The sequence below is a fragment of the Thunnus albacares genome, chromosome 2, assembly GCF_914725855.1.
Source record: "Thunnus albacares chromosome 2, fThuAlb1.1, whole genome shotgun sequence".
Taxonomy (NCBI): Eukaryota; Metazoa; Chordata; class Actinopteri; order Scombriformes; family Scombridae; genus Thunnus; species Thunnus albacares.
The window spans coordinates 18,944,635-18,959,494 of record NC_058107.1 but is presented as its reverse complement, the minus strand read 5'-3'; the positions used below and the strand labels follow the sequence as shown (position 1 = coordinate 18,959,494).

Here is a 14,860-nt window from a genome sequence, read left to right as displayed (position 1 = left end):
TGTTTACAGCAATTTAACTCAAACCTTCAGTGCTTACATTAGACAGTTTATGACAGACTAAGCTCACCCTAGTTATACAAAGAGGTTACTTATAGAGCTTCCCAATGGAGAGACGAATGTTGGCTGTGAGAACAATGATCAAGAAGCATCGTCCCAAGAAGGAGACTCTGGACCCTCGACAGTGGATGAAACAGGAGGCAGTGAGGGGATTTACTGACTTTGTACTGAACAAGCACACGGAGGAAGAGACAGACAACAGCTTTGACAACAAAGAGATGTGTAAGTACACAAGAATGAAAGGATAACAAAATGAGAGGAGGAGGAAAATAAATAGTCTGGTTTTACAGAACAGAAAAAAAGCATACAAAAAGCATACTATCATCATAGAGCAAAATTTTGATGCAAATATCTCTTGAACTCGCACTGTCACAGCTGAAGTTGTTCATTAAATATTCTTTATAGTTGACCGACTTTGTGCTCATAGCATCACAGTTTCTTCTCAAGAACTGCCCAACCCTAGCATATTTGCACAAGGCTGAAACCTCAGACGATCTCTTCCGCAGCACATACAGCAGAAGCATACTCATCTCAGTTTACTTTATAATACATTCATGTTGAGGTTTTGAGCCAGGTGTCTCACACACCATCTGGTTGTGTATTAAAGGATAGGTTCACAATTTGAAAAATTGTGAATCTATCCTACACACTGTTAAAACTGTTAAATACTACAGTATTTTTTAAATAACTGAATGTGAAACCTTCCTGTGCGCTGTGTTGTGCAGTGCTTGATGCAGAGAAGCAGTTTATGGAAGCAGCCAAGAACAATGACGTGGAGACAATGAAGACTCTTGGAAAGGGGTTAAATGCTAATGCGAGGAATGTGGTGGGTCTAAGACAAACTCTCTTTACACTGTATTATATAATATCACATAGACTAAGATCATTTCTGGGGTTTTGGAGAAACCCTTATTAAATGGATTACATACTAATTAAATTGTTTGCCTCAGGATAATAGGACTGCCCTTCACTATGCAGTAGCTGGCAAAAACACGGAAGCTGTTCAGCTCCTGCTACAGCGCAGGGTCAAAGTCGATCAAAAAGACAAGGTGAGAGGGTCTGAAATGTCTGTAATACTTGAACCACAGACTTATGTTATATTTTTAATTAATCCCCACTTTCCATTTTGTGTTTTGTGTCTGTCAGTATGGTGTGGCACCCATTCATTTGGCTGCTTGGTTTGGCAGTTTGGAGATCCTGAAATTATTAGTGCGGAGTGGGGCTGAACAGAAGATTGAGAACGAGGTAAAGGAGCAGGAGCAGATTTGTTCTAATGTTTCGTATTAATAGACAGAGATGAATACCCAGAAATTGGGCCATTTCTCTTCTTATTTTGTGCAACATTTCTAAAAAAAAACATGCCCCCCCTCAGGCATATGGTGATTGACTTTTTGTAAGTTGTATTTTGAATCCAACATGCTTGTTGCACTCAGATGCCCTTATTCTACATTAATTGTCAAACCCCCCCGCCCCCCCCCAAATACAAATAAAGTTACATTTCTTTGACAACAGCAGATATTTATACTGCTCATTACTTCACTAAACAGAACATGCTTTTCCAAATTATAACTTGCTTTTTTCTACCTCAGGAGGGACAGAACATCATGCACTGTGCTGCTATCAACAACCACACAGAAATTTTAGAGTACATTGTTGATGACCTGCAAATGAAAGAACTAGACAAAGATGACGAGGTATCTTCTGTACTATAAGCATCAATAACCAACTCTATAATTGACTTGCATATTATTTAGCACTACCAAAGTACATGTAGTAATGTGGTTGCTTGTACCTCGATCCTTACGTTTCAGTCAGGACAACGGGCATTTGCATTGGCAGCAGAGCATGGCTGCGTTGAAATGTTAGAGTTGCTGATGGAACCACATTACAACATGGCCACCATGAAGCCCAACAAGGTGTGTGTGGACTTTACGTTGTTGCTGTATGTATGTATTTACAATATAAGGCTGAGTGCACATTTGTGGGTCACACCTGCAAGAAAGCTCAAAGTCAAACACTCTTTGATGCGAGTTGTTTCCCTCCCTCCCTTCTGCCAGAGAGGGGACACGCCCCTGCACTTAGCTGCCAGGAAGGGCCATTTGGACGCTGTCCAACTGCTGCTGCAGAGCTTTGATACTCGGGATGAAGTCAATATGGTAGACAATCAGTGTAAAACACCATCTCTATCAAGGTTTGGTTTGTGACAGTGTGTACTTAGTGGCTAATCCACTGCTGGATGGTGGCTCCACTTTGGATTAATTGAGATGTATCAAAAAATGTTGGTCATTATTATATAATATGGCAAAATGTTTTTTGGCTTGAACTTCAGCTCTGACTGTTAAATTGTACTTGAAAACATTGACCTGATGCTTCTGGACAAAGATTCGCCAGACTAAGAATGGAACTTAATGATGGATATCGTCTGAATTACAATGACAGACATTATCTGTTCTTAAATAATATAAAAATGTTGAAAAGGCTCCCCAGAAAATAATTATTATCCATTACATGTCACTGATGCCTGTCAAAGTTCCTAGATGGTTAGAAAAAATGTATAAATGTGGTCCACTCAAGATAAATTTTGCCCATTTCAGCCTCTGTTATGGTTTTCCAGCACCTGCACTTTATTTTATTGATGGGATCTTCTGTGTGGCAGGATGGTGAGACAGCTCTGTACCAGGCTGCAGACAATGGTCAAGAAGAATGTGTCCTGGCGTTACTGGAGGCTGGCTGTAACCCCGACATCCTAACAACGGTACAATAAGGCACTTTAATGACTTTACCATAAAATGTTTAAATGGGTTTGGGCAGCATTGATTTTTAAATAAAAAATGTTTTTTTAGACATAGGCCTTCAGCTAAACTTCCTTTCTTGTAGGCCAAATGCAGTGCTCTCCATCCAGTTTCAAAGAGAGGAGACACATCTCTTGTCCAACTTCTCTTAGAGTACAAAGCCCACATGGACTTTCAGAACCAGGTAAGTAAACACAAGCTAGGTGGCAGTAGTACACTATTTCAGTGAAGTTTTCTGGTAACACATCAGGTGTACTGCTGACACTCTGCCACCTTTTGCTCTCAGCACCTAGAGACTCCTCTCCACCTGGCAGTGAAGAAGAGTCACGTCCCTGTCATCCATGCTCTACTAGAGGCTAAGTGCAACATTAATGTCACTGATAAGGTATGATCATCCAGTAACACAGTAAAATATGATGTCAGCCCAACTATATTTATATATAAAATATAAATACATTGAAAATATGTTTGCTGCATTGCATTGTTCTGTCCTGTGCCATGAACTGTTAGAGGTCCCAGACCGCTATGCATCTTGCCGCAGAGCTGGCCAAAATAGAAGTTGTGGAGATGCTTCTTAAAACCGGGCTAGATCTGACAATCCAGGATAGGGTAAGGATTCTCACAAACACCATTTCAAGAGCTAAAAAAATCATAGTTTTTATTTAAATTAAAAAAAACCTCACTGTCAAGTCAGTCATCTGAAAGGAAAACGCAATACCTTCTACATTTAATTAAAGTTGAAGTAAAATATTTTTGTTGGATTTGGAGCAGCAGGGTAAGACAGCTCTGGGTGTGGCAGCCAGAGCGGACGAGGTGATCATCGTGGACATGATCATCAAAGCAGAGAGATACTACGCATGGAAGAAGGTGAGAGGTAGTGACATGATACTTGTAACTTTGACTGTTTCCATGTGCGCCATAATCCATTCTTCTCATGATTACATTCATCACAAATGATTCATTTCCTAAGGTCACAGTTTAGATTAGCTGAATTCCTCCTAATACTATTAAAGCATCCACGGTAAAAAATGACTCAACCCAGAAACATTTGACAGCCAATTTACCATTAATTTAATTAAGGATATGCCTGATTCCCTTCCCTTCTTGATTTTCAAAATGTTTAATTCCAGCATTCATATTGCTAATCATGTGTGTGAGTGTCTTTCCAATAATCTCTTCCTGTGCCCCTGTGCTCTCTGAGGCTTGTGGCCTTTATCAATCTACTAACATGATTTAATTGCCCTTTCAGGCCAACACTGAGCTTAATGAGAGTGTTCACAGCCAGTATCCGCTAACATTCAAACTCGACCACCGCTGTGAGACCAAGGAGCTCCGTTCCATGGCTTGGCGCCTGGCGTACGACCTTCTGAAACCAGGAGACTGGAAACGACTGGCAGAAAACTGGAACTTCACTAAGGCGCAGGTGTCTGCCATCGAGGAGCAGTGGACAGGTGCCACAACTCTCACTGACTGGACAGGCTTTTGACTGTGCATTTGGCAATTCTCTGAAATACTATAAAATAAGCCTCTTGTTGCCGAAATGTTACTGATTTAAACCCCTATGATAGAATTGTGGCTATGAAAAGAATAGACTGGCTATTTTATTCCCTCTACTCTTCTTTAGGCTATTTTTACTAGTTTAATTATTTTCCTGACAGAGTCACTGCTGTGTGTGTTTGTCCACAGGTCAGCACAGCTATCAAGAGCATGGGAACAGGATGCTGCTGATCTGGCTCCATGGGGAGGGTTTGGCTCAGAAAAGCCCTGCTAAAGAACTCTACCAGGGCCTGATCCTAACAGGCAACAGGAAAGCAGCAGGTACATGTTGTTTAGAAGTATTTTTAAAAACAAACCTACTGAGGAATCTATAAACATATAGCTCTACTGCCTGAGGATGTGCATCAATTTGAAGTCTAAACTTTTACTCTTCTATTACAGAAAATGTTGGTTTGTCTTACAGATAAGATCCGGATGGAAGCAGAGAGTACCAGCAGTAAGAGCTGCAGCATTTTTTAACATATGATTTTAACATATGGACTGACACAAAATTAACTTCATGTTTACATAATGTAAACTACAGATTTGTACAGAAAATAAGCAGTAAAATAATTTATTAAAATATATGCCAGATTATAAACATACAGCATGGCTTTGGTTTTGTACAGTAAACAGCCTGCACTGTTGGACGGTCATCTCAATAGCAAACATCAATTACACAAATATTTAAAAAATGTGATTTTACACATTACAGTACAGTCGCACCTGTGCATAATTTTCATAGAAAGAAATGTCCATTTTGCAATTCAAACTGTATCCAGCTGCTGATAATTAAAAATCATTTACATGTGCTTAAACACCTGCATGTATCTGGTTTCCTAAGAAAAATGCTGTTCCTCAGGAAATTATGCATTTCAAAATTAATGAAAGGAAGCTCAAAAAAATGGCTATCTAATGCAGAGAAAGAGCAAATTCATTCAAAGATAAGATAAGAGAATGAAATTGAAACTATTGGCAAGGTAACTATCCCTAGGATTGTTGCATAGTGTGTGTAAAATTTCACATCTAGTATAGGTGTGAGATGTATGTGTCTGGTCAGTCAACTACTTTGATGGAGTGTACATGGCAGGTGCTACTGTGTGTTCTGGAGGAACCTCTTCCTCCGCTAGCGCTGGGACCCTGTTGTGAGGAACGAGGAAACTTAGAAGCTGTGGCCTGACCAATGGTGAGCTACAGAAAAGAGGAAAAAGAAAAAAAAAGATAGAACATTAGAGGATAGAATTCATGTTATTTTTTTAGTTTGACATGAGTAAACGGTGCTTGCATAATAACACACATATGCTACAAAATACTACAAAATAACAGCAGAGAGCACAGTTTGCTATACCTGTGTTACAGGATGATGGCGTTCAACTATAACAGAGCTCATGGGCGGAGTCACGCCCATCACCTGGAGGTTGCTGCGGGCAGTCTTACTGACGTCAGGTCGTGCAGTGATGCGAGCCGTTACAGTCTTCGAGGGTTTTTGTTGGCTGGCTGTGACGACACGACCACTGACCTGGAACAATAAACACTCATGTTATTAGCACATGTTAATGTAATAACTGTAGTAGCCACTTTTTTGGTTGTTGGTTACAAATCTGAGAATCATTTACTAAATTATGTAAATATCATATAGTTTCAGAAGACTATACTGAAGGTGGACAGTTTCATCACTTGTAGGCAACAGATCGATATGTCTAATGCTAACCTGCTTTTGGGAGCTTGTAAGGCCCCCTAGTGGGAGTGAGCTGTGCACCACTGCAGTGGGAGGGAGTACTTCTGTTGTGGACACTGGGGCACCAAAACCCATCTGAGGAAAAGGAATTCAGGGAAAAGAAAGGTAGGAGTGAGATTTGGAGAAGGAGAGTCATAGTGCAGATGAAAAAAGCAGACTGAAAGAACTGCACAAGCTGATACTAATACTGTACAAACCACATGAAAAAAGTTGAATATGACTTCAGATTTTTCATCAGCATATAGCACCAACAAATACAACTCAAAATTAGAGGGAAAAAATCTAATCTGCTAATACAACAGCAACAAATATGTCAAAATTTTATGTGAAAAACTGATGGACTGATTGACGCAATGAAATTTAAGAAGAAATTAAACAATGGCATAAAATAACTGTGGTGTGTCGATAAAAGTACATTTTCATTCAAAACTGTCAGTGTCTCACCAGATCGTCTCCTTCACTGTGGGACGCAGGGTCTGGTCGGTCAAAGTGAACCGGGCTGATCCGTGTGGAAGAGACAGGAAATGGCTGGAGCTGAGCCAACGTAGCAGAGCCAGACTCATCCTGAGGAGGCAGAGGATCTGTAGAAAGAAAAATGTTAAATGAATCTCTGGAACAACACATTCTTGATGCAAGTTTGTTATAATTACAACAAATCACTCATCATCAAGGCTGAATGTTGGACTGGAGTTAAAAAATGTTGAATTTGGCCTGAGCAACTGATTACACCATTTTTGTGAATGGTGTCCAGTGACACAATTCAACTTTCCATCTCTCAATACTAATGGTTAAAAATGGGAAACTTTATATTTGAGTTGGGATGCAAAATTTCTCATCCTCTTGTTTAATGATACGTTAATAGAGACATTTTTTAAACGGAATATGTTATTGGAAGGAGAAAAGAAAGACATAGACTTGTAACAGAAAAAGAATCTAACCCCCCCAAGTATGACAGAAACATAATGAAATGCATTTCAGGTCGCAAGACTCATTAAACCTGAAGCAGATGGATGAGCAGAAGACCATGCAAGAGCTCATTTCTACCAGCTAAAAACAGGGAGGTGCAGCTTCAGCAGCCACATGCTCACCAAAAACAGCGACTGAGGAATATAAGTGTTGTCTATTCTAACTTCTGGTGCAATATGCTGATGGCAGGATGTGAATTAGGTGCTAATAGCATAAATCTACCCTGGCTGCTGTCAATGAGACTGTGTGGGGATAATGGTATATGCTGTGAGGGTTTTCTGCAAATATTAGGGCAATTAGTATGTATCTTCCAATAAAACAGTGCCGTTGTCTGGCTCCAGGTTCATGATAGTTACGGTACTCTACTCTAATATCCTGTATTGTCCCAAATTCCCAACTCAATCTTCACACCATTAACAAACTACTAAATAAAAGCAGGTATCTGGCTGAATGGATGAATATAAATGAATGATATCAAGGATATAACCTGAGCAGTCAGCACTCAGCACATCCTCTGACTCATCACTCTATTAGATGACTCAGTGAATGACTTGAAGAAAAGAACAAAGGACCCCGTCTGCTCCACTCATTCATAAATCTACACTGTCAATAGCACATGGTGGCACTTTATTGGAGAGATGGTGTCTCTTTTTCTTGTCTTAGTTTCTGTCTTTATAGCTGTGTTAAGTCAAGACACCACAGAGGCAAGGCTAACAATGCCTTTAAGGATTGTTATATAGAGCAGGGGTCACATATATCTACTATATATATTCATACAGTTATAGGATCCCATGATGAGGATAATAATGTGATGGTAGGTTGGGTACAAGTAAAAAACAAAAACAAAAAAAGAAATGATAATCTCTTAAAAAAAAACAAAAAAAAAAAAACACGTTTGTGTACCATGCTGATCATGAACTGCAGTTTGCTCTGGTCTTCCTTCTGTGCTTTGGAACATGTTGAGAGCCTCCATGTTGAGAGCACACACGCCCCTCATAAAGGCTTTCTTCATAGACTCCTCATAGTGCTCTCGCTCCAGTCGCAGTCTCTGAATCTCTGCCTGGGCCTTCTCTATAGCCTTACAGTGCTGTAGATAGGTGGCAGAGGACAGAACAAACCAGTCATTTATATAATACTGACAACACTACAGTAGCTGAAGCTCAGCTGAAAAGAAAACATTCTCTCTGCATTTGTATGCTGCTTTGTTGACATTGTTTACTTTTGAACGGTTGTCTCTAATTAGGCTTTAATTAGATCTCCATAATGATTTCAAGGCAACCAAGTTTAGTGTAGCAGTTACTTGCTGAAATGTTGACATTGTATGTATTTAAAAAACTGAAAAAATTTGAAATTACTTTACTTATGTAAAAAAACTAACAAATCATGGTAACCATTGGAGCTTTGGGTCTGCTTCATATTCAGCTCTGTACATGAATAGTGTATCTTACTGACTACAGAGTGCTGTGGTTCCTGGATATTAGCACACCTCAATGAGGAGGAAGTAGAATCAAATATGAATTCAGTCAAATTACGTGAAATAAATTGCACTGAAACTCCACTGCAGCATCACCATACACACGGTTTCATCCGCAGGTCCTGCACCCACTTACTTACCTCTGCCAGCTTGGCTTCATACTCTGTAGACAGGTTGGTGCAGACCTCTTCAGCCCTTGAACGGCAAGCCCGCTCCATCTTGACCTTCCAGTGTTTCTGGACCAGAGAGTGCCAGCCTAACCACACCTTCCTCTTCAGCTGCAAATTGTAGTGCTGCCGTGCTACCTGAGCAGCATGAGCCTGGCAGGGAAGCACAAGACCATGAAAATATTCACAAGGAAATAATTACACCCATAATTCATTCCTGTGCAGGTGCAGTGCATTTTCTGTTGTAGTGCACTTTCTGTGTCATGGTTTAGACAAAATATGCGAGTCATCCACTTTGGTTTCTATTTTAAAGAGATGGCATATACAGCTGTTTTGTTACTGCAAAAAAATCCTTCTATCTCATGGATTTGACTGCACTTTTTTAGGATATGTAGAATGGTATAAAAAAGGAACATATTATTCATCAGTGCACTGACAAAATTTCAAGTATGTAAAATATATAAGAGGAGAGATATTTGTGAAAAAATGTGCCATATGCATGTTCAGTGTGCAGTGACATAGTGATGTATGGGTTGGGAACTCATGCAGAGACAGAACATTTGCATAAACCATTAAACTGCACTGACAGTTATCTAGCAGTTCACTACCATTCATTTCACATCCATTTCCCCCAAAATGCACATATATAAAAATGTAAAAAACATAAATTATACTATGTGATATAAAACAACAAAAAACACCCTTAAAGAGCAAACATGCTGTCTAAAGAATCACTGAATTACTTTAAAGTTTATTGAATTTAGCAAAGCCCCACAAATATGTTTTCAGCCTGTAAGAAACACATCTGTGTACCTCTTCTTTGGCTTCACTGTGTTGAAGTCTCCAGTGGGTGAAGGTCCTCATCTTTTCAAGCTTTTCTTTTTGTCTGTCCAACACCTGGCTCAGGTTCACAATCACCTGGGGAAGGACACATCACACAACAAGCTTGTCAGTCTAAAAAGCAGACTAAATGTACATAAGAGAGGTATAGTATATAAGCATGAGAGACAGAACATGCAAAAGAGAGATATATGTGACTGATTGCTTAGAACTGGATTAAGCCCAATCATTGGCTAAAACATGATAATATAAATATTTGGAAATCTGAGTCTGGAATTAGGATCAACACATGATGAACCGCAGAAAGCCAAATGATACACATGTAGTCACCTCATCCTTTCTGTGGTTGGAAGTCTCGTAGGTGTGTAGCAGCTCCTTCAGGCCTTCTAGCTCTGCCTTCAGGCCAGCTGTCTGGGCTGCATTCCTTTCCCTCTCCTTCCTCATCTCCAGCTTGTGTTGCTCCATGAAGGCCAGCTTCCACTTCCTGAGCTCCGTCAGCACATTTGACTAATTAAAGAACAAAGAGTGGGACAGTCAAACTATGTTTATTACACTACTTTTAGCAAATATGGACATATGTATGCATATCTCAGTCTTTTTGAAATGATATGAACAGGTGTACTGGCGGGTTTGCCGATGACAGCTTGTGGCAAACCCTCCAGTAAACCTGGCAGACCTCATCTCTTGTCTTGTTTTGTTGGATTCATTTCTGCAGACGTCTAACAAATCCCTGCACCTTAAGCCAGATTTACACTTCTGCACAGGGATTTATGGGTTCCCACCATAGATGTTGTTGAACATATTTGGCTTATCTCGGAAATAAAACAATAGATTTTCTTCCTTCAGAGACTCAAAAGCCTACTGTTTGACAACTGTAGACAAAATCTATCAGTCAAAAGAACTGAAAGAGTCTCAACATCCTCCATGGTTCTGTACTGCCTAGTCCTCAGTCAAACTACACTCTTTTATCAGCACCGCTTAGCAGGTGATTGGTTGTCATCTGCTCCTATGAATGGGCTGTACAACACCAGAATAAAAGGGCAGGAAGGACACCCACACCCAGGCACTCACTTCCTCCAAAATCTTTCCGCTGGGAGACACAATTAGAAAGGTCACTGGTTCCATGAAGAGTAGAGCTGTCATCCTATTCAAAGAGCCTTTCTAAGACTCAAACACTTTGCAACCCTTTATAGTCTCTGGCCTCGTCCTCACCGTCATCTATGGACATTGTCCACAATATTTCTTGCATTTAATCCATCTCAGTCTAACTGTCTCAATGCGAGAGTATGGGAAATGTCAGTATGAACCTAACAGGCAGATTCCACTCAGTCATACATTTATGCATTTTTTATAATTATATATAATTAGAAACACTGTAGTAATAACAGCGTAGTGTCAGTGACAGAGATATAAATGAAAGCATAAACTAAAGGTTTTTTTTCAGGGCAACCACATTTGAACTTTTTCCACTATGCACTACTTTGGGTTTCATATGAGTAGTAAAATTTATATTCATAAACAGCATGATTTGCTCTCAGTTGACACTTATGCAAACACATCTTTCACAGTAAATGAGCAATTCAAAAATATAATTTTAATTCATATTTAAGGGTAAACCTCAAGTTTGGGCCTATTACACTGTAAATTGCTGAAGCTAATGCCATTATATGCCTTCTACATTAAACTAGTTATAATTCAGCTGTGTGTAATATATATAGACATACAATATTATTTATGGTCAGCTCTCAAACAGACAGCAAACCATTAAATTGATTGATTGTGGAAGAATAGCTGTACATTATGAGAAAGCAGACTAACCTTAAGGTTGTGGCTCCATGTGTCCAGAATGTTCTCCATCTTGCTTATGTTGTGCTCTGAGATAAACATCTCTGTGAGGACGCCTGGGCTGTTTGGTCTAGACCTCTCAGTCACTGTCTGTAACCTGTCTGATGGCGTGTCTGAAACCGCTGACGCCCTGCTAGATGTCCGGCCTGCCATCTCTTCAACTGGAAGAAGAAGAAAACAAAAGAAATACAGACAGAACATCACTACAAAATGAGACAGTACTGCACTCGGATTGTCTCCACTTTTTTAAAGCTTACATGATAAGATGATAAATCAATATACAATTAGATATCAGTCTTAGCCATTCTGGTTTATTTGTATTTGTATTCAATTTACCAGGAGAAGCTCTTGAATATGTGGAGGGCTCAACAGTCAAGAGGGAGGCTTGTGATGATCTAACACTCCTACTAGAAGGTCTCCCATGTTGAGCTTCAGTTGCAGGCTCTGACAGAAAAGATGAGAGATGCGGCAGATGAGTCAGAGAGAAAGGCAAAATGTTAAACTGACAAAAAGGGAATGTTCCTGAAATGCTGTAAATCTTAACATGAAATAAGTGAGTAAAACAAAGTAAACTAAGTAAAATGTCAAATAAGAGGTCAGAAAACAAAAGACGGTGTAAGAACAGAAAAGGTGATGGCGAGAATGCTGAATAAGACAAGCATGGTTCCCCATCCAAGAATGCATTTATGTCAATATCTTAATTAAATCCTGCAGGGGGAAGAGAAGGCCTGCACTCTAAAGAGCAGTACGGGCAAAGTGCCAGGAGATCATTACCAATCAGCCCGCCTGCTTTCTACATCCCTGTGCACTTCTCCGTGACAGTTAAAGCACTAAACCTCCAATGAGTGCTGCAGCTGGAGCTGGAGCTGCGGGGGGGGGGGACTGATGGACTGTGGGTATCGTAGGAGAAAGAGATAGGGGGGTACAATCTGGCAGACTGGTATCATATGTATCTTGACTAGACTGGTTTACAAGCTGAAAATATGAGGCAGATAAACACATACACCACATTTTTCTCCATGTTGTGAAGCCAAATCCTTTTTGACAGCTGATCATGTGATGAGGGCAGTGTCTGGATAGGCTCAAGTTCCGTTTCTGTCAGAAAGGCTTAGTGAAATGACTGTGTGTGTGTGTGTATGTGGCCTGCATACAAGAGAAATACCTGCTGGGCGCTGTGATTTTGTGTCGTCTTTTCTCTGGTGACCCCGACCCTCTGTTGACAGAAGTGAGGTGTTCAGGCGCTGCATGTGAGCGCTGGTGATTGTCTCAAACTTGGGGGTGACTACAGCATAGCGGAGGAGCTCCTCATACTCATCCTGTCAATCCATAAACAGTCAAAAAAAAAAAAGAGACTAGTGGGCTCAAGTGTCTACTGATATATTTTAGAGAAAAATATTTTTTAATACAAGCTGTATCTTACTTTTGTAGTTTTGGCCATCATTCTAATCGCTTAACATTTTAGTCATCAACTTAATTGTCAACATATGGGGTGCAGCAATTTTGTTATATGCAGCTTTACAAAGGAGTCCAAACGGGTAATTAAACAAGTAATTAGTTCTCGGTTTAACAATATTATCTACATCACTAACTGGAAAGTGAAGATGAAGGAGGATGTTGAAGTTACTATCCAAACCAACTGGAAACTGCAACTGTACATGCTGTGCTTAGATGCAGTTTTAAAATGTCATTGACAATTTTAACAGGCATTTCAGGCAGGTTTACCTTTATTTTCACTTTGAATTCAGCAGTATGGATTATTGGTTTGAACTCTGTGTTTGTTTAACACTTGTCCATCTACTCAAAATTGCTTTAATTTGATGCGTGCCTTAATTGACTGCATTGTATAGATGTGCCAAACAGTCTTGCTGTGTCTCCAGATCTCAGCAGTTACTGGTGCATAAAGGCACACAAATTAGTGTTTTATTTACTCACCTGAAGCTCGGACGAGACAGAGCTGCCCCGATCCGAGTCCTTGGGCAGAACAGGACTAGTTGGTTCCTCGTCGTCTGAGGACATCTAAACAAAGATATACATTGTTGGAAGAGTGTTACTGTAACGTTAAGTCATATGTTGTAAAATGTATATGAACACACAATGTTTGTGTCTTTGTCATCTGATAATGGGGCACATGATCATCATTTTTATTAAGATTTCATACCGCAGTAGTTCAGCTCCATATTCTGTGACTTCTACATTTTGTGAGACATACCCGTACATGTTCTATACAAAACATGCTCCACATGAGGTGCTAAACAACAAGATATAGTGTGTAAAGCAGAAGAAAGCTGTATGAAAGTGGCCACAACCATGTAAAAAATACAGACTGTGTGTTCAAAGATTAAAAAAACACACTGTACATTTTAAAAACGTATTTGATTCAGAGTGTTTTTCTAGTAAAACGTCTCAGCTGTAGTAGGTTGTGCCTCTCATATATTAGTATTACATTAGAACGTATATCAGCATATGTGGCATATTCATATTGGGTTCATATTGAGAAGCACATATTAAAGTTTAGGTTAACTTGGCTACACAAATATAAACTTTCTGGGAAACTGATAAATAACGCTAACAGCTAGATGAACAGGTGAAGTTTCATTCGTAAAAACAGAAACAAACTTCGCTTTTGGCTGCTGTAAACAACTGAAAACAACACACAAATCATTGGATTAATTCGTGCTGTTTTACAGTCTCTAGCAGTATATTATAACAATGAGCTAACGTAACGTACCTACGCAGACAACAGACGTGCAGTGACGGTGCTTTCGGGAAGGTTTACCTCTTTTATTTTTAAATGGAGATTAGCACACTTCTCTGCTCTGCCCTCATAAGTACTTTCGTCGGTTGGAAAATGCTTGCTTAGCCGTTTCAAACCAACTGACTCTGAAACAACAGACTGTCTGATTGGCTACTGTTTCCCATAGAGCCCTGCTAACTCGTCTCTGATTGGTTACAATGTTTCCGTGGTAACGGTAAGCGGAACAACGCCAAGGAGCTCACCAACCGTTTCCTCTTATAGTAATAATAAATGAAAAGCTTTCTCTCTGATGTTAACAACACACACACACACACACACACACACACACACACACACACACACACACACACACACACACACACACACACACACACACACACACACAAATAGAGTAGCCTGCATACGGACATATCAACTGCTGTCTTAAATCACAGCTTTTCTTACAACTTCATATTACTTACTTTATCCTGGAGGACTAAGTCAAGGACAGGGCTGTTTTATTTATTGTTACTGGAGGGGGATGTCTGCGATCCCCCACTAGTCATTTAACCTATAACCTCCCCTCTGTAGGCTACCCATGAGCTGGATGACTGAGAATCTTCACAGACATATTCATATGACTTTCCACATGAACACTTATTATTTGAGAAATGATAGATTTACATATTAGTGTGTAAAAGGGCACATTGT

General features: G+C 39.8%; 2 protein-coding genes across 4 annotated transcripts; one reads left to right on the top strand and one right to left on the bottom strand.

Moving 5' to 3' along the window:
• The first annotated feature begins 101 nt into the window (after window positions 1-101).
• On the top strand, window positions 102-4,878 carry ankdd1b (ankyrin repeat and death domain containing 1B). The gene is made up of 15 exons (XM_044370007.1): window positions 102-279; window positions 783-883; window positions 1,008-1,106; window positions 1,204-1,302; window positions 1,647-1,751; window positions 1,869-1,973; window positions 2,115-2,213; window positions 2,714-2,812; window positions 2,935-3,033; window positions 3,136-3,234; window positions 3,360-3,458; window positions 3,621-3,716; window positions 4,099-4,300; window positions 4,536-4,667; window positions 4,810-4,878. Exons 1-15 carry the CDS (start codon window positions 105-107, stop codon window positions 4,863-4,865), a joined length of 1,665 nt encoding a protein of 554 aa, XP_044225942.1. The 5' UTR covers window positions 102-104; the 3' UTR covers window positions 4,866-4,878.
• A 65-nt stretch (window positions 4,879-4,943) lies between these two features.
• poc5 (POC5 centriolar protein homolog (Chlamydomonas)) lies at window positions 4,944-14,292 on the bottom strand. Of its 3 annotated transcripts, none has more exons than XM_044369992.1 (13): window positions 14,192-14,292; window positions 13,348-13,431; window positions 12,578-12,731; window positions 11,752-11,859; window positions 11,389-11,576; window positions 9,901-10,077; window positions 9,544-9,648; window positions 8,704-8,883; window positions 7,993-8,176; window positions 6,568-6,704; window positions 6,097-6,198; window positions 5,734-5,904; window positions 4,944-5,576 (listed from the first exon to the last, which is right to left on the bottom strand). In XM_044369992.1, the coding sequence occupies exons 2-13, from the start codon at window positions 13,429-13,431 to the stop codon at window positions 5,442-5,444; spliced, it is 1,725 nt and encodes a 574-aa protein (XP_044225927.1). In that variant the 5' UTR covers window positions 14,192-14,292; the 3' UTR covers window positions 4,944-5,441. The 3 variants fall into 3 exon arrangements, with proteins under 3 accessions (XP_044225927.1, XP_044225910.1, XP_044225918.1); XM_044369975.1 differs by having other exon boundaries at window positions 14,144-14,284; XM_044369983.1 differs by having other exon boundaries at window positions 14,148-14,284.
• Window positions 14,293-14,860: the final 568 nt, after the last annotated feature.